The sequence below is a fragment of the Cnephaeus nilssonii genome (assembly GCF_951640355.1).
Source record: "Cnephaeus nilssonii genome assembly, chromosome: 4".
Lineage (NCBI taxonomy): Eukaryota > Metazoa > Chordata > Mammalia > Chiroptera > Vespertilionidae > Cnephaeus > Cnephaeus nilssonii.
The window spans coordinates 101,692,647-101,711,511 of record NC_137075.1 but is presented as its reverse complement, the minus strand read 5'-3'; the positions used below and the strand labels follow the sequence as shown (position 1 = coordinate 101,711,511).

General features: G+C 51.4%; 1 protein-coding gene across 2 annotated transcripts in view; it reads right to left on the bottom strand.

The window, feature by feature from the left end:
• The window catches only part of ITPK1 (inositol-tetrakisphosphate 1-kinase), a 135,161-nt gene extending 130,279 nt beyond the window's left edge, over positions 1-4,882 (bottom strand). The window contains exons 1-2 of one of the 2 annotated variants that reach the window (XM_079768878.1): positions 4,771-4,882; positions 4,069-4,299 (exon numbers count right to left, since the gene is read on the bottom strand). In XM_079768878.1, coding sequence (XP_079625004.1) covers positions 4,069-4,163 — 95 coding nt within the window. In that variant the 5' untranslated portion in view covers positions 4,164-4,299; positions 4,771-4,882. Of the gene's footprint in view, positions 1-4,068; positions 4,300-4,636; positions 4,658-4,770 lie in introns of those variants that run through there. The other variant, XM_079768879.1, reaches the window with a different exon arrangement.
• Positions 4,883-18,865: the final 13,983 nt, after the last annotated feature.

Sequence of the window (18,865 nt, the reverse complement as noted above, 5' to 3'; positions counted from 1 at the left end):
TAGGCCCTGAGGGGAAGGGGCACTGGCACCTCAAGCTCCCTGGGGTGCCTCCCAGGCCGGGTTACTGTTCACCCCACACTCAGGGCTCTGGGAGGGCAGGGGCTCCATCCCACTGCCCCCCACCCACTGCCTCCGTGAGCTCGAGCCACAATAGAGTGCTGGCCACATTCCTTCTGGGGAAGTGTGCGAAGGGTCCCCGTGGGAAAGCCGGCATCCATAACACAGTCTGAAGTGCACCAGAAACATACTATTTCCTGCGAGCTCGTCAGCCCAGCTGGCCTCCAAGTTTCTCAAGGACAGGACCTCACAGACGTCTGCTTCTGGAGCCTCAGGGAGCCCCAGGCTAACCTGGGCAGAGAAGAACACGCCAGGAAGCCACGTTCCCGGGTGCAGAGGCCTCACGACTGGGCTCAGGGAAGCCCAACTGGTTGTACAAGTCCCTGACACTCACTCCCCGGGCCTCGGTGTCCTCACCCCTCCATCCCCAGGCTGCTGGGACTCCCACGAAGTGAGATAAGGACGCTGGAAGGACCACATTAAAGTCGGCGAATATTACAGCATGGACGGACCAAGGTTCACCCACATTTTATACCGCAATGCTCCATAAAGTCATGTGCCTTTTCACCACCCCCTGCCACACAGCTCCCGCCACGGGACAAGAAGAGTGGGAAGGCAAGAAGGCGCTAGAGGAGACAGAAAACACGAAGCTAGCATTTCCAAATGGGGCCCTGTGGAGATCTACAACAAAAATCACCCAGCAATTCCAACCAACAGCTCTACCGCTTTGCTGTCCTCTGAAGTCCCTCTGGGCATGCTGGAAAGGCCACAAAGTGGGGGTGAGGAAGCAGCAAGCTGCTCCTGTGTGAGGGGGAGGGGGTAGAAGAGAACAAGCCAGGTCCCCAGGGGGAGGGGAAGAACCAGCCGAGTCACAGGAACACACAGCTTCACTAAAAACAAGCTGAGTCAAAGGCCCATCTGCTGACTTGTCAGAGGGCCCGCCTATCAAGGGGCACCGAGGGTGGGCCCTTCTGTTTCCCTAAGGTGTCCCAGCAGGACCAGGCTCCAAACACCTACTGCTGCCATCCATGTGCAGTGCCCCCTCGGAGAGCAGGCATCACACCTGCCAAGGGCACAACTCAGCCTTGCAGGGAAGTGTCCCCGGGACAGGATGGCAGTCACTGGACGCCTGTGAAAATAACAAGGACAGCAACTCCTCCTTACTGTCAGAGGTGCTCAAAGAGAAAGGGTTGGCTTTCTGTGTGGGCCTCAAGGTCACCAGATTGGATCCACTCTAGCAGTTAAAGACAAGGAAGAAAGCTATGGAGCCGGCCGCCCTCTCATGCCTGTTTCCCCATCTGTAAAACAAAGGGCTGGATGAGACGCTCTCCAACACCCCTTTCTGCTCAGAGATTTTTTCAAGGCCTGACGTTCACCTAAACAACCCATCCCGGTCTGTTCGGGTCAGCCTCTCTGGCGCTGACACTGCCCCAAACATTCAGAGCAGAGCCCCCAGTCATTGTCAAAGATCTCTGGACTTCTTCATTGGGAAATTCACAGACAATTCACCATCCATCAAAACAGGAGCGCTGTACCCCCAGATCGTGAATGTCAAAAACGTGGCACCGTCCATCCACATCACCGGTGGGACCACTAAACTCTCAGCAGCACCCCCACCAAACACAACAGCAGCCAAGAACGCCGCCACCCTCTCCAGGGTGGGAGCACTTTGCACCCAGTTTAGAAACATGGCCACCAGGGGGCGCTGCTCTGAAAATAATAAAGGCGAGAACAGGGGGGAAAACTATTTTTGATGTTTTCTTTTCCTTCTTAAGCTTCAGTGACAAAATATCAAAAGGGTCGCTAATGAAAACACAAAGCAGCCTGAGATTCTAAAATTACCTAGACCAGTGATGGGCAACCTTTTGAGCTTGGTGTGTCAAACTTTGCCAAAAAACTGAGCATAACTCGGGTAATGTGTCACTTTGAGGAAAAACATTATTTCGCAAATGTTTCATCCTCAGGAGCAGCAAATGTTTCATCCTCGGCATGCGGCCACCTCAGCGGCCGCGTGTCATCAGAAATGGCTACGCGTGTCAGTGCTGATACGCGTGTCATAGGTTCGCCATCACTGGCCTAGACACTTTCTTTCTTCTCCCCAAAGACATTATTTTGGTCAAAAGGCAACTCATTTTTAAGGGCAACAACGCTTTCAGAGAAATTAACACTCCACAATGGATTTCCCCGAGAAGGGTTGACATCATAGCTTGCCCTGAACCTCCTGTTTAAAGGTAGTGGGTCCACTGGAAGGAAAAGCCAATCCGCAAGTCTAGAAGGAGGACCTAGCCGTGGGTCTCGGCTAGAACCGCTTTATGAGAGCCTCCTAATTACCGAGCAAAAGACACCAACCAGGTGACAAGCCTCCTGATTTAGCTGCAGACCCGGGGGGGGGGGGGGGGGGGACACAAAGACAGCCAAACCTCAGGCAGACGGGTGCAAGGTCTTAACTGGGATTTCCCAAGTTTCAGATGACTGCAGGGGGAGCTCCGGCACCTCACAGCAGAACTACACTTCAAAGCCACATCAACAGGGCTTCTCCACACACATTTCCTCCGTGTCCAGAGCACATTTCCCACCAGTACAATGTTCAAGCGCCCTTTCTGAATGTCCCAAAAGTCCTCAGACCCATTTTCAAAACTCTGACTTCGAGTTCCTCCTGATTCCCTTATGTATTCAGCATGTCCTACTGACCCTGGAAAGCTTGCTCTCTCCTGGGGAAGCGGGCCTGAACGAAGGAAGCCAACTCCATCCCCAGACCAAGGATGCAGACCCGGGAGCTGCTTGTCCTATGTAAAGGGCGCCCCTCTGGCTGCGGGGAGAAGAGCGCCTGCAGGGCGCCTGCATGGGGCAAAGCAGCACCAGGCCCTTGGGACAGGCAGGAGGGGCACAGAGGGGCTTCGAGCCCCGCTAGCTCTGACTGGCCACTCGCTCCTCCTATCAGGAGATAAGAAATCATACTTGTTCAATTCTTCATGATGTCTGAGGACCCGGCAGGGATGAAAATGCAAGTAGGGCCCATTTTCAAGAATCAGATCTATCAACTGGAGCCACTGCATAACAAAAGGTTTCCACCTAGAGTTTGCAAAAGGCTGGTGGAGGCGAATCATCTTAGGCTTTCTGGGAGAACGGGATTCCCCTCGCAGCTTCTCCAAGGCAAAGCTACCAATGGGCGGCAAGGAGAGGCACACCTGACCCAACACTGGATGTTTCTGTAAGAGAATGCCATCATATTAAAACACTTAAGTCTCCACCATTGAGCACCAGCATGGGGGGCGGGGGGAAGGAGAAGTAGAGAAGGGCCATCCTATACCACATGCATTTACCCAGCACCTCAGCACCAGCCACTCCCTAGTTCTGGGACCCCTGGCCTGGTACTATGGTACCCCACCTCTCTGCGGATGGATCCCCCTTCTCAGACACGTGGCCCAGAATCACCACCCGGCCAATTCTCCAGGCTAGTGCGAGGCTCTGTTAATGAGACAGCAAATCACCACATATACAAGCCGAGTGCTGCTGCTCGCTTCACATCGGCTTATCCCAGTGACGTGCGTGCAATGTCAGCTTCAAGAGCTGCACTCGCGGGGCACATAGTAGGTGGTCCGCAAACATCCGAACACCGGTGCCCTTCTCCACGAAGAGAAGGGAACGGAACGACAGAAGAAAAACACTCCAGTCCAAAGTAACCTGCAGCCACAGGCAGAGCTTGGATCCCCCGATTTCCCAGGTCCCTCCACCGCGTTGAGCAGCGCTCCCACCGAGCCCTGGGCGGCTGGAGGCGTCCCCGCCCGGGTCACGGTGCACCTGAGAGCCCGGGTCTGTGCCACACCGCTCACACTTGGCCACCGCTCCCCTCGACCACCACCGGCGGCCGCCACAGCCACCGGGCTCCTCGGACTCAGCGTCCCCGTGCACTGCTCCCTGCGTTTTGCTCTCACCTCCCAAAGAGCCGCCGGGGCTGAGCCGGGCTCCGGCCAGGGATCCCCGGGCGCCGGAACCCCGTTCCCTGCTTACCTGCACAGCTCGGCGAAGGCCTGGAAATTGAGCTTCTTGATTTTCTTCTCGCTCAGCCAGTAGCCAACTCTCTTCCCTTTCAGAAAGGTCTGCATCTTCCTCCTCGGGCGGGGAGCTCGGGTCCGGAGGAAATCACCCACAGGCCGAGTCTGGCGGCCAGCGCGCGCCGCGAGCGTGCGGGCACCTCCTCCCGGCGGCGGGGACGCGGAACGCGGCTCCGGGCGCGCAGTCCTGCCGGGAGGGGCGGGCCGGGGCGGGCCGGGGCGGGGCGGGCGCCCGGGCGGGGGAGCGGCGCTCAGCGCGGAATGCCACTGGCTGCCGCCGCGCCGGGCCCGCCCCCGCCGCCTCCCGCGGGGCTCGCCGGCGCGCAAGTTCGCGAGCGCCGCAGCGGGGCCGGCCGGGAGGAGCGAGGGGAGGCCCTGCTCGCCGGCGCCGCCCAGCCCGCCGCCCTCCGGCCACCTAGGGCCGAGCAACCCACCCTCCGGCGACGGCCACGGAGAGCCGGCCCGCGCTCGGGCTCCTCGCCGCCCCGAGGCCCTCCTCCCTCCCGCCTCTCCAGCGGGCCCACCTCAGAGCCCGGGCGGCGCGGACTGCCGTTCCGAGCCGGGCGCGTGCCCTGCCCCGCACGCTGGGACCCGGCGGGGCGCACGCCGCCGCCCGCAGCCTCCCGCGGCCTCGCCCCGCCCCGCCCTCAGTCCTCACCCGCCGCCGCCACTCCCTGCTCGTCCTGGTCCTCGTCTTCGCGAGCACTCGCCGAGCCCGGCCCCGCCGCCGCCGCCGCGCTGACCCGGCCGGCCGGCCCGCTGGACCCGCGGGCGGAGGAAGCGCGGCCGCGCCGGCCGCCAGGGGGCAGCGCCGCCCGCCACCTCTTAAAGGCGCCGCGCCTTTCCCGCCTGGGGACGTGGTGCCAGTTTGGGTCCCGGCTCTGGCTGTGGAGCTGGGAGACGGAGAACGCGGGACTGGATTTGGGGTGGCCCTTGCCCAGCGGTTTTACTTTTTAAAGCGGCGATGTGGGCATTCTCTGCTTGTCCTTGGGGAGTGGTCGAGGCGCCGAGTTTCATTCATCAAAAGCATTTCTGTACCCCCGGCAGCGTTCAGCCCCTCCCCCAGCGTAATTCATGGGAACCGCAGCGGGCTGTGGGAGATGCAGGCATTCAGTGAGATCATCTCTTCCCCCGAGCATAGACAGATCCAGGCCCAGGATGGTGACCCTGCGGCGGGCACATGAACACCCACGGGCCTTCTTAGGCTTAGGATGTTGACTCACACTCTGGGTGTCCCCTTCAACGGAGGGGGAAGGGACGGGACTAGAAGCATCAAGGCTAAAGGGCGGAACACTCAGTAGACCCTTTCCTTTTGGGGTGCAAGTCAGCGGCAGCCTCAGCGCCCTTGGTTCACAACCCCAGCTACCCTGCCCAAGCCCTAGAGACCTGCTTCTCATAATTACAACCTTTCCCCTGGTTTCCCAAGTTAAAACTAGGTGAGGCTTTCCACTCGGGGCCTGAAGGAGAAATCGGACCTGTCCTCTGCCTCCATCTCTCAGATGGACTGCACACTTGCTGTGTGACCTTGCAGGCCACTTAGCCTCTCTGAGCATCAGGTCCTCCATCTTACCTCCCAATAAGCCCTGCCTCACGAGGACACTTCCAGCTGCCACAGAAAACACAAAATAGAAAAGGAAAAAAAAAAAGGATAATAATTATAAAACAAATTAAAAAAGGAAAGAAAGCTGCAACAGAGCTTTAGCTATGAGGTCTAAACTGTATGGTGTTATGGGGGTGTGGAGGGGACAGGGAAAGCAGGGTAGAGATGTCTCATTGTAATAGTGCCCCTGGCAGGTGGAAGTGCTCAATAGAAGTGACTGAGTGAATGAATGTCAGGTAAGCCCCCCTAGGTGGTCCCTGACCTCTCAGACCCAAAAGATGCAAACGTGGCCCTGGACAGTTTTTCCCAGTGGTTAGAGCATCAGCCTGTGAACTGAAGTGTGGCAGGTTCCATTCCGGTCTAGGGCACGTGCCTTAGATGCAGGTTCGGCTGGCCGGTGGGGATGCATGCGGAAGGCAACCAATTGATGTGTGTCTCTCACATTGATGTTTCTCTCTGTGTGCCTCTCCCCCTCCCTTCCATTCTCAAAAAAAAAAAAAAAATCAATGGAAAAATAAAATAAAAAATTTAAACCTCAATGGGAAAAAAATCCTCTGTTGAGGATTAACAAACAAACAAACAAAGATGCAAACGTGGGAAATTCCAGAACAGGAACCTAAAGAAGAGATGTCCACATTCCCTCTGGGAGGCAGGTGAACCATTAAGGGGATTAAGTGGTCAAGTCCATGGCCGAGAGCCACCTGGGAGAGAATTCCAGAGCTGGGAGAGGAACTGTGGTGGAAGGAGGACCCTGGGGAGGAAGGACTTTGCCAAGGGGCAGGAGTGGGCCACCCGGAAAGACCTCCTAACCCTAGTCCTTCTCCTGAGAGAGAAGGAGGCTTTGGCAGGTGAGACAATGTAATGATTGAGAATCCAGACCTCAGATTCAGCTGATGGACTTGAATTCTAGCTGTGTGACTTTGAACAAGTGCCTTAACCTCTCTGGACCTTACTTGCCTCATCTGAGACCCACAAGATGGTGTCTATTAGTAGGAGAAAACTGAAGTAAATTGTCCCCGTTCTATGCCAGTTTGGCACAAGTAGTTAAATGTGCTAGTTCAAGATGTCGCCAGATGGGTATGACCCGTTATCTGAGTGACTGGGGGAGAGGTAATAAAATGCCTGAACCTTGGTTTTGTAATCTATTAAATGGAAGTGACTCTCAAGCCTAGTTCATAAGATTGTTCAGAAGTTTAAATGAGTGTAAATTCATAAAGGACTTTGAACTTGTAAAGGAATATAAATTTGTGAAGGAACTAAATTCATAAAGGGCTATACCAGACATGCCTTATGAGTGGTAGTCACTCCTGTGCTGTTACTATTACATCATCCATACAATGGACCCACCTTTAAAATAATATCTATTCATTCACTCACTAAATATTTATGAAGCGCCTACTATGTGCCAGGCACTGGGATACAGCAATGATGAAAGCTGCAAAATCTCTGTCCTCCTGGAACTTATATTCTCATGGAGCCGTGGATGAAAAAGGGGGTTTTATGGAAAGTAATCTCAAGGTTGATCTGATCATAAATTCCTACCTGGGCAGGTCATGGTAGGTAGTCATATCCCAGATGTGTAACTGTAGTGAAAGGTTAATCCCTGTCTTAAGGAAGCCCTGTCCATTGTTTCTGTGCACCTCCTTTGAAACTACTCTTTTCGGGCCCCTCCTTCTAAAGCCTGACCCCCTCGGAGGGAGCACAGCATCTTAACTACGCTATGACCCGACCCCTGCCTTGCTTCCTCCCACCTTCATGCAATCTTCCTTCCCTCTCCCCTTCATTCCAAATGCGTACAAGAAGCTGCAAACTCGTTTCTTGAAAGCATTTTGCTCATTCTGTGGAGACCTTGCTTCCAGATGTGTCCTCTGTTTAACTAGTCCTTCACCAAGCTGAAAATGAATTTGAATTTTTTTCAAATTCATCTTTTTAAAATAGCATTTCCCAACATCACACTTTAAAACATTAAAAACAGCCCTAGCCGGTTTGGTTGAGTAGATAGAGCGTCGGCCTGCAGACTGAAGGGTCCCAGGTTCAATTCCGGTCAAGGGCACATGCCTGAGTTGCAGGCTCGATCCCCAATAGGGGGTGTGCAGGAGGCAGCCAATCCATGATTCTCTCTCATCATTGACGTTTCTATCTCTCTCTCCCTCTTCCTTCCTCTAGAAATCAATAAAAATATATTAAAAATAAAAAAACGTTAAAAACAGCTCCATACTGTCATCTAAACGTCCATATTTACATACCCAAATTGCCTCTAAAACTTTACAAGTGGTTTGTCCAAACCAGGGTCCAAACCGAGACCTTGCACTGCCCCTGGCTGTGCCTCCTGGGCCCGTCTGACCCGTTTCCCCCATGCGAGGGACTGGGCGATTGTCCTACAGAAGGGCTAGCCTCCTGGGTTGGTCTGGTTGCTTCCTCATGGTGCCATTAAGCTGGTTCCTCTTTCCCTACATTTCCTGGAAACTAGAAGTTAGATCTAAAGTCTTGATTAGGTTCAACTTCAAAGTGTTTGGCTGAAGGATGTTATAGATAGTGTTATGTGTCCCGGAGCATACATCAGGTCTGGTTGTGCTAAGATTTGTACATACGTACCCACCCACATGACCACAGCCTGAATCCAGACAGAGGATGTTCCTAGCTTCCTAGCTCCCCAGCTGGCTCCCCCACCCACATAGTAGCCCACAGACAGAGGAAACCTCTATTCTGACTTTGATCACACAGGCCAGTTTAGCCTGTTTCTATACTTCTTAGAGCTGGGATTTTATAAGAGAACTCTTTGGCCCTAGCTGGTTTGGCTCAGTGGATAGAGCGTCGGCCTGCAGACTCAAGGGTCCCAGGTTCGATTCTGGTCAAGGGCATGTACCTGGGTTGCGGGCACATCCCCAGTAGGGGGTGTGCAGGAGGCAGCTGATCGGTGTTTCTCTCTTATCAATGTTTCTAACTCTCTCCATCTCCCTTCCTCTCTGTAAAAAAATCAATAAAATATATTTTAAAAAAATAAAAACTAAAAAGTTTTCCCTTATTAAAAAAAAGAAGAAGAGAACTCTTTGACTCGGTATTATCAGTGAGATTGTGTTAGGGGCAGAAATAGAATAGTAGAGACTAGCTATAGTTATAAGAAATATTAATCATGCTTTGTTAACCCACGATTGCTTTGTTCTGATTAAAGAAAGCATATTCTGGTCTGGCCGGGAATTGTATGCCCCAGGACCTGGGAGTTAACCTTGGAATTCCATCCATTCTCCTTATCCAAGAACTGCCTGTCATCACGGAAAGGCTGGAGTCTACCCTTTGCAAACCACCCTCCCCTACCCCCGCTTCTGCATTGCCTGTAATCTGTAACCATTTTACCCATTTTTATTCCTTTTGCCTCCTTCCCCACATAACCTTTGTCCTTCTAGCCAATATAAGCAGCTGGTTTATGGGGGGGCTGCAGAGCAGATTTTCTTGGTTGACCTGCTCTCCCATGCTGCCGGCAGTATTGGAATAAATGCTCTCTTACGATTCAACCCCTTCTCTGCTTAATTGGCTCACGTAGGGACAGATAGCCCAGGCCCATTGGTTGTCTGGTTTCAAGATGCAAACATACTGTTTGTTGTGTGTATCAAGGCTTTTCCCCATTATTGTCTTAGTTCATTAGGTGAATATGCTTAACCTCCTTTGGTTTTAACACCAATTGATAATCTCGCCTGAATTCATTATTTCCTTGGAGGTTGCGAAACCGATCAGACTATCTATCTAAAGTGGCTGTCATCCCTAGAAGAAGTGGGATAGAAGAGATGTTTTTTTTTAAGATTATTTTTAATTGATTTTTTAGAGAGAGAGGAAGGGAGAGGGAGAGAGAGAGAAACATCAATGTGAGAGCAACATGGGTTGGCTGCCTCCTGCAAGCCCCTACCGGGGATGGAACCTGCCACCCAGGTATGTGCCCTGACCGGGAATCGAACCAGCAACCTTTTGGTGCACAGAACAATGCCCAACCGACTGAGCCACACAGGCCAGGGCTAGATTTAGTGGGAGGGAGATGATTCAATTCAAGAAATGTTCATTAGCGTATACACAGGGACTAAGCCCCTGAACCTGGTTTTCAACGAACTCCCTAACTCATGGCTATGAGGGTTTCTGCAGCCATCCTGCAAAGAAGGGTGTGTGCTCCCCGTTTTACCAGCTGAGGACACCAGTGGGTGAAATGCCCAGCTGGAGGTCACGTGCTGATGGCCAAGTGTGGCCTGGCCCCTCAGGCTGGCCTTGCCCCCATTCCGTTTCTGTGGGAAGAGACAAAGAAGGGTTGAGGACAGGAACGCTCTTCTTGAGACCTCCAGAGGAAAGAAGGAAGGAAATGCTCAGAAGAGGCAGTGCAATCGAATTTCGAAATGCAGCTAGCTGCAGCAACGTGCCCTTTGTACAGGCCAGTAAACCAAGGCAGAGGGCAGAAGTCAGCAGTGGCCAGTTCTGCTGTGGCCTGAGCAAGACCAAGCTCCCAGGACGACAAGACCAGAGCCTCTGTGGGCAGTGCTAGCGCTCTGCTCACACCATTGCCTTCATTCCCAAGGCAGAAGCAGTGAAAAAGCACGGCCCAGGCCTGTGCGTGGGGATTTGTCTCCATGTCAGCCCCCTTCTATATCTGTCCTCCTTCCGAAGCCTGGGAAACGCCCCCCCCATTCCAGACATTTAGCGGCATTCCTCTAGTCCTCTGTGGCACTTCGAAAACATAGCTATTGACTAACTATATTAAGGAATGCCATCCACAGCCCACCCCTGGCAGCCCAGGAGCCCCAGGGACCTTCACCCTCTGGGGTCATGGGGAAAGAGGCCCCTGGTGGCCTCTCAGGTCCTGAGTTGATTTTCTTGGCACAGTCTGACCCTCTGGGCTGTGCCAGACAAGAAGTGCAGAGGGACTCGCTTTATGAGAACGCTAAATTTAAAAAGAAAAGAAAAAGCCAGCTCCCAGCACATGTGCCTCCGCACCCTTGCGTCTAAAAGATTCCCAGCGCACACACTGTGTGCTTCTGCAGCTTAAATGAGCACGCGTGTCACTTGGAAGTGTAGGCTCTGATGCAGGGGGGCCTGGGCCCTGCATTTCTAGCAGGCAGTGCCCACGCCGCTGGTGCATGGGCCGCTCTGAGCCCAGAGATACTCAGAACTCCAATAACACTCTAGATCCGTGGGTCCCTGGCTGAACATTAGAATCACTGAAGAGCTTTTTTTTTTTTTTTGCCTTTTTTTGCCTTTTTTTCTTTAATCCTCACCCAGGGATAATTTTCCATTGATTTTTAGAGAGAGTGGAAGCGGGAAAGACAGAGAGAAATATTGATCTGAGAGAAACACATCTATTGGTTGCCTCCTGCACGAGCCCTGACCAGGACCCGGGCTGGGGAGGAGCCTGCAATCAAGATACATGCCGTTGACCAGAATCGAACCCAGGACCCTTCAGTCTGCAGGCCGATGCGCTATCCACTAAGCCAAACCGGCTATGGCTCACTGAAGAGCTTTTGAAAACAAATACCTCTGTTGGTGCCCCAACTCATACCAACGGAGGAGGATTCTTAGGAGGAAGGAGGAAATATTGGACTAAAAAAATAAACAAGAGTGGCCCTTTGCACGCACCAGTGATGATAATGCGCAATGAAAGGGAGTACAATTTTTAAATTCCTCTGCCTCTAAGGTCAACATAAATAAATGCAAGAAACACAACGGTCTTCCCCGCCCTGGCGTGTGTGGCTCAGCTGGTTGAGAGCTGTCCCGTGCACAGAAAGGTCTCTGGTTCGCTTCCCGGTCGAGGCATATGCCCAGGTTGGAAGTTCGGGTCCTGGTAGGGGGCGGCTAGGAGGCAGCCAATCAATGATTCTCATCCTTTCTAATGGATATTTCTATCTTCCTCTCCCTCTCCCTTCCTCTCTGTCTAAAATCAATAAAAACATATATTTTTTTAAAAGATGTTGTGACTCTAAGACCCTGGAGGGCCGGCTCTGTGTGTTTCTCAATTCCATATTCCAATTGCTCAGAATTTTTTTTTAATTGATGGGAGAGAGAGACATCAATTTGTTTTTCCACTTATTTATGCATTCATTGAAAGTGCCCTGGTTGCTTTTTATATGTGCCCTGACTGAGGATCAAACCCACAACTTCGTTGTATCCGGACAATGCTCTAACCAACTGAGCTACCTAGACAGGGCCAAGAGGCACTTATTAAATATTATTTTTATACCCCGGGAGAAAGTGAAGTTTCTGGGTGATTTTTTCAATTTGTTTTGTGTTTTAAAGATAAAATGAATAACACACCCATTAAAGGATCTTTAGAAAAAAAGAAAAAAATTACCTAACCATCACAGTATGTATTTCCTCCCAGTGTCTGTTCTATAAATAGGTAACAAGTTTTTATTTTAATGTTATATCCTGCTTTCCCCCGTCTCATCATCATACCTCAAGTATGCTCTCTGTTGTAAAAGTCTTAATAATCATTAGTTTCAACGACAGCCTGCTATCTCGCCTGGTGATGGGCCATCAGCTCACGTAACTGGTCCCCTGAGACCGGACAGAGTTGTTCTCCAGTGCTCCATCCTATTGTGAGGACTCAGCAATTCGCTTCCAGCACGGCCATCTGAGTATTAGCAACTGTTCCCGATACGGCTACATACGTCTGACTAGAGAGATAGCAGCTATTCCAGGTAGTGCTGACTGATGTCTTTAACCCTGAAGCTTACTTAGGATTTTGTTCTTGCCAATGACTCCTCAGAGAGGAATCATGGGGGGAGCGGTGGCCAACGCCTTCAGTAACAGAATCTCAGAGCTATTTCCCAAGGGCTGAAGCTGACTTCAGCCTCTCCAGCTTTTCAAATGGTGAGACCCACTCAGCAGCAGCCATTTCCGTTTCGCTTGTTTTTAGGACAAATGGGGCTGAGTTTTCATGGGTAAATGACATAGGAAGAAGCCCTGCATCACCCACCAGCGCTGTCCTTCCTTGACAGCTGCTCACGGCCTTTAAAGACCCGGGTGAGCCCCCTGCTGTTTGCCGTATTACATGCAGCCCCAAAAGTTGCCCGATGGAGCAAATAGAAATAAGTACAGGAAGCCAGTTCGATTGGAATCTCTGATAAACAATGACTAATTTTTTTTTAAGTATAAGTATATCCCAAATGAGCTGTGGAGTATACTTAAACTTTTTATTTTTAAATCTTTTCTTAAAGTATCAGTATTTTGTTTTTATTGATTTTAGAGAAAGAGGAAGCAAGGAGAGAGAGAGAGAGAGAGAGAGAGAGAGAAACATTGATGTGAGAACGTGAGAGTGAGATGTGAGAACCATCAATCGGTTGCCTCCCTCACGACCAGAGATGGAACCTGAAACCTGGGTATGTGCCCTGACTGGGAATCGAACCCATAACCTTTCAGTGTACTGGATGATGCTCCAATCAACTGAGCCACACCAGCCAGGGCTATACTTAATTTTTTTTTTTTTTTACTTTTTAAAAATATATTTTATTGATTTTTTACAGAGAGGAAGGGAGAGGGATAGAGAGTTAGAAACATCGATGAGAGAGAAACATCCATCAGCTGCCTCTTGCACACTCCCTACTGGGGATGTGCCCGCAACCAAGGTACATGCCCTTGACCAGAATCGAACCTGGGACCTTTCAATCCACAGACGGACGCTCTATCCACTGAGCCAAACCGGCTTCGGCACTATACTTAAACTTTTAAAGAAGTATTCGTTGTTTATGAGAGAGAGTGCCTGAATCCACCATTTGAAGCCACGTCAGTGCGACTGTGACCTTTATCTGCCACCTGGGGTCAGTCCGTCCTCTTCTCCAGGGAGTGGGACTACCGTGTTGATTGGATGCCAAGGTATAGTTTCTATTAGGAAAGCTGGGTATGTCCTGGAGGAGCTAGGGCTGTTTGTTTTGTTGGGTAAAGATTTTGCCTGATTACATTAGTGGGTAAAGGTTTGTTTTCTTTTGGGAGAGCCAGAAATATCCAGGCCGCCCTGGCCCCAGAATGGTTGGTGGGATAGGTCAGAGCAGCTTCCTCCACATCACCCCTGAGGAAAGCCCTTCAAGGATTCTCAGTGGGAAAAGAAAAGCGCATCTTAGCCTTAAGAAGGGGACAGTGGGGGGCCACGGGGTGCAGGTGGGTCAAGCTGAAAGTGCCGTCGGGGACCGTCCGGCATCTTGGTGTGGAAGGACAGACTCAAGACCTGCTGGGAGCTCCCTGGACAAGGTTCCTGACTGGTGTCTGCTCATCAAAGGCAGCTTGGCTGGCACCCACAGCCTGACCTCCAGAAAGTTCTTCTGTCTTTTGTGCTCAATCTCCCATTCCCTTGGGGTAGAATCAGACCTTTTGAACGCCTTCTTCTTTTTTTAATATATTTTTATTTATTTCAGAGAGGAAGGGAGAGGGAGAGGGAGATAGAAACATCAACGATGAGAGAGAATCATTGATCGGCTGCCTCCTACTGGGGATCAAGCCCACAACCCGGCATGTGCCCTTGGCCAGAATCAAACCCAGGACCCTTCAGTCAACAGACTGACACTCTATCCACTGAGCCAAAGAGGCTGGGGCGAATTCTCTTCTCTTGAAGTAGACAGCAGTATGTCTGTAGGTGGCAATATGTCTATTTATGTGGCCTCTGCTCAGATTAGCTTTTTTGACTGGTTCTGATCCTTCATTTCACAGATAAGGAGGCTGAGGCTCAGTGGCCGCTCAATGTCACAGCAGACAATACTGTGGACCAGGTCTCTGGCTCCAGGGGGTGTCAGGAGGGGTGCACAGGCTAGTGGACAGTGAGTGTCTGGTATTCAAAGCCCAGGCCCTGTACTTGGTGTGAGCATGACATTGAGAATATTTCTTAGCCTCTCTACTGAGCCTCAGTTTCCTCATCTGTAAAATGGGGATTATGATATCACGTCACTCACTCAAGAGATTTCCCAGAGGATCAAAAGAGATGATCCTTGTCCCAGTGCTGGGCATGCCTCATGAATGTCACTAACCATTGTTATTGTAGGAGTTGCTTAAAATGTGATTTGAGCAAAAAGCAAAACAAAACAAACAAACAAAAACCGGATGGTGGTGGTCACCCTGGTCAAAAATCTCAATGTTGTACAAAGTTGGGAGTTGGATGTGAGTCAACTTTGACTTCCAAATCTTGCATCCTCTTCGGGATGATTCTGAACACACTGTAATGTTGGGTCCAGGGATGTAAATGAGGGCAATCCTGGCCACCACTCATTCATCCCCTCCTTCCCTGAGGGCCCACATGTCCTAGGGGTTGAGGATGCGTCAGGGAACCTACGAGCTCTGCCCCCCTGCACCTCACACAAGTCTGAACACAAGCAATACACAACAAAAATGTATTGTTGGGAGTGCGGGGTGCTGAGAAGAAAAATAAACCGAGGGCTCTGTTACATTTTCGCCCTGGATGTTAGCGCCACCTATAGGACACGTTTGAAATGTTCGGGGCCCTTTTCTAGTTGCATTGATTTGGGGCACACCAAACGTGTAGCAGACAGGTGTCACGGACATGGGACATCCTGCAACACACAAGACAGACGGAGGGATGACGGTCTGAAGACGGACACCCTTCCTGCAGTCTGGACTGTGCCAGCAGACATCCATGTGGGTGAAAAACCTGCTTATAAGTTTATGGGCCTGGAACCTAACTTGGTTTTATAATCAAACACAAGGTATTTTGTACACAGATCTATCTCTTATCTCTCACTGCATTCTCAGGAATTCAAGAGCTATGTACACAGAAAGAAAGTTATATTCTGTTTGCTTTGGGACTGCACCAAGAGTTGTTTACTGTTTTAGGGAATGACACCTTTGAGAAATTTGAGTCAATACAGCCTATCTTTGTTACTGCCACATTTATAGTAACTCTAGGTACAAATGCAGACAGCTGCCAGAACATTTATATGTTAAAATATGTACTAAATTACTAAGCATTAATTTTCTTTACTTTTCTTTCTTTTTTTATTGATTTCAGAGAAGAAGGAGAGGGAGAGAGAGATAGAAACGTCAATGATGGGAGAGAATCACCGATCGGCTGCCTCCTACACACCCCCATTTGGGGATCAAGCCGGCAACCCTGGCATGTGCCCTGACCAGGAATTGAAACTGTGACCTCCTGGTTCATAGGTCGATACTCAACCACTGAGCCATGCCGGCTGGGCTATTTCTCTTTTAAATTTCCTAAGTACCTGTTATCTGATTCGTCCTCTGCCAGAGGACAATGGATTCCATGGAGTTTTGGAGCAGGGAGGTGGAATAGGAGCTTGCTCCATTCCACACATCGACCCAGCATTGCAGTGCTTCTGAGATAGTGCACCCCACTTCCTGGGGGAAGTAAAGAATGAATGAATGAATGAATGAATGAATGACATGCAATACACCCTGTTGGTTTTTAAAAGTGTGAGCCTAGGTAGGTTGTATTGTCTGTGAATATATGTCATGCTTGTAAAATTTTATAAAAGGGGGCACTTGGGCCCTAGCCTGTTCGGCTCAGTGGGTAGAATGTCAGTCTACAGACTGAAGGGTCTGGCATTCTATTCTGGCCAAAGGCCACCTCCCTCGGTTGCAGGCTCCCTCCCTGGCCCTGGTCAGGGTTCGTGTGGGGAGGCAACCAATCGATGTGTCTCCCTCACATTGGTGTTTCTCTCTCTCTGTCTCTCCCCTCCCCTTCCACTCTCTCTGGAAAAATAAATGGGAAAATATCCTCAGGTGAGAATTAACAACAAAAGAAGGGGCGGGGGCATTTGGGCAAACATGCTAATGATCAGAGGTCCTACAGGAGGGAGGAAGGGGCCAGGGACATGTGTAGGGAAGAGGGACAGGGAGCGTAAAGACATCGAGTGGAGAGGGAGACCAGGGAAAGGAGCCCACGGGCCTGGTCAGCCTGGCAAAGGCCACAGCGGACTCTGGCCCCGCCCCTGGGTCTGAGCTGAGGATTAGGGCTGAGCCAGCAGGACAAGCATGTCCTGTCTCCAGGTCCAGGACCGAGCAGGGAGGAGCGGAATCTGACCTCCTCCCCCTTTTAAAGCTCCCTGGGGCTTCCTGAAGGAGAGCAGCGAGGCGACCCTGCAGTGGTCCAGCCCTGACCGTGGCTTAGGCAAGAGCTGTCAGATCCGTGATGTATTTTGAAGGTGAAACCCACAGGACTTGCTGGTGTAAGTCTGATTAAAACAGCAACACACAAAGCAGTCAAGGACTTGACCCTCCGAGAAAGGGTGACAGAGGGCGACAACTGGCGCACCCACATGGGATATTCAGGTTTCTAGTTAGACTAAACCTGAGAAAGGTTTTCAACTGGAAAACATAACGAATCTCTACAAACATAAAAGATGAAGCCTAATTTAAAAAAAATGTGTTAGTGCATTTTTAAGTTGGGAGGCGTGGGTGTTGTTTTATTAAACTTTGTAAACGGCATGTGTATGCTACCTATTTTCTCTTTACGTGTGAAATACCACATCCTAGTGCTTAGTGGAAAAGCCTGGCGCTGACATCTTTTGTGAGGCCGGGACGGTTTCCTGGACAAGCCAGAATGAGCCGGAGCCTGGGCAGTGCGCACTGACAGGCCGAGCAGGACCGTGCCGCCGGCCGGCCAGGGCTGAAGCTCTGGCCTCGGTGCTTTCATGCGACCTTGGGCCGGGTCGGTGACTTCTCCAAGCCTCCGTACCCTCGCCTGTAAAAGGGGGACGATACTGCCTCGCTAACGGCTGTGAGGACTAAAAAGGGGACACCTGCTGGGCCTCCAGCCCGGCGCCCAGCACAGTGGCTGGCAGTTCGGTTGCACCTGAGGATGGTGCTGGGACGATGCTGGCCGCGGAGAGCCCTGCTCCGCGGTGTCTGCGTGCGTCCCCGTCTTGGTTGGCACCTCCTCCCTTTAGCCGTGCCAGTGCCACGCTCAGTGACGCACCCTTGTGCTTAGACAGCAGGCGGTGTCCGCGGCTACACCCTGATCTCACGATTAGAACTTGGGCGTCAGAACACACCTCAGTCACCCCGGTGCTCAGGAATAAGCACATACCACGTGCTCCCCGGAGAAGCTCCCAGTGAAGCAAAAGACTCAGAAATAGTCTATGGCCACACCACCCGGGCCGCGCCCCCCATCTTGTCTGATCCCCGGAGCTAAGCAGGGTCAGGCCTGGTTAGTACTTGGATGGGAGACTGTGGGCATACTGGGGGCTGTAGGCTCAAATAAGTAAAGACTCAAACATAAACAAATTCCAAAGTGCTGAAAGGGCTGAGGTAGAGTATGTTTGGGGTAAAGCAGAGGGCACACAGGATGTGGGAGGCAGGAAAGGCTTCAGAGAAACGAAAGTATTTGGTCCATGAATCTCCTGCAACGAGATGCGAATGTCGGTATGTCTGGGTGTGCTTCCCCTAGGGAGAAAGCCCATGACCTTCATCAGATTCTCCGGTGATTGACAGCTTGAGGGGTAGAGGCTCTAGGCTGGAGGTCGAGGCGGCTCAGGAGGTCAGGGTGTGAGGATGGGATGGGGAGGGAGGGAAGGAGAGGAGCTGGCAGGAAAGAGCCTAAAGATGCAAGGAGGGCAAGGGCCACTGCTCAGAGGGCCAGCCTGCCATGCCAAGGAGCCTGGGCTTCACTCCAGGGGCAATAGGCCGTCATTGCCTCATCGGGTGTCTGTGTTACCCTTGGCGTATGTCAGGTAAGCCTCAGAGCTCTGGGTTGTCTCATGGTGTCTCCTAGGCACTGTGCCCACAAACACCAGAGGAGGTTTCCCACCGCAGCGGTACTGGGTTGTGAAGCATGAGTAGGTAGGTGTTTGCCCAGATGTTTCAGTCTTGTAAGTGCTTAATAACCAGCTCTTAGTGCAGATCCCTGGTTTGTAGCATTGGCCAATTTCTGTGGTGTCAATACTGCCACCGTGGCTTATTTCAAGCTACCAATGTGATGTCATTGAAGAAATATGTGTGCACAATTGGCTTTCATGAACCAGTGTGAGCCAACTCCCTCACACCATTGCTTAAACCCCATTTATTATATATACAAAAGGTCCTTCACGGGGACCTAGCTGGACACACAGCTGGATCTCAGATCATGCTGTTGCAGCCTATAATTCCCAGTGAGGGCATATGCCCAGGTTGCAGGTTCCATCCCTGTCTGGGTGTATGTGGGAGGCAACCAGTCAATGTT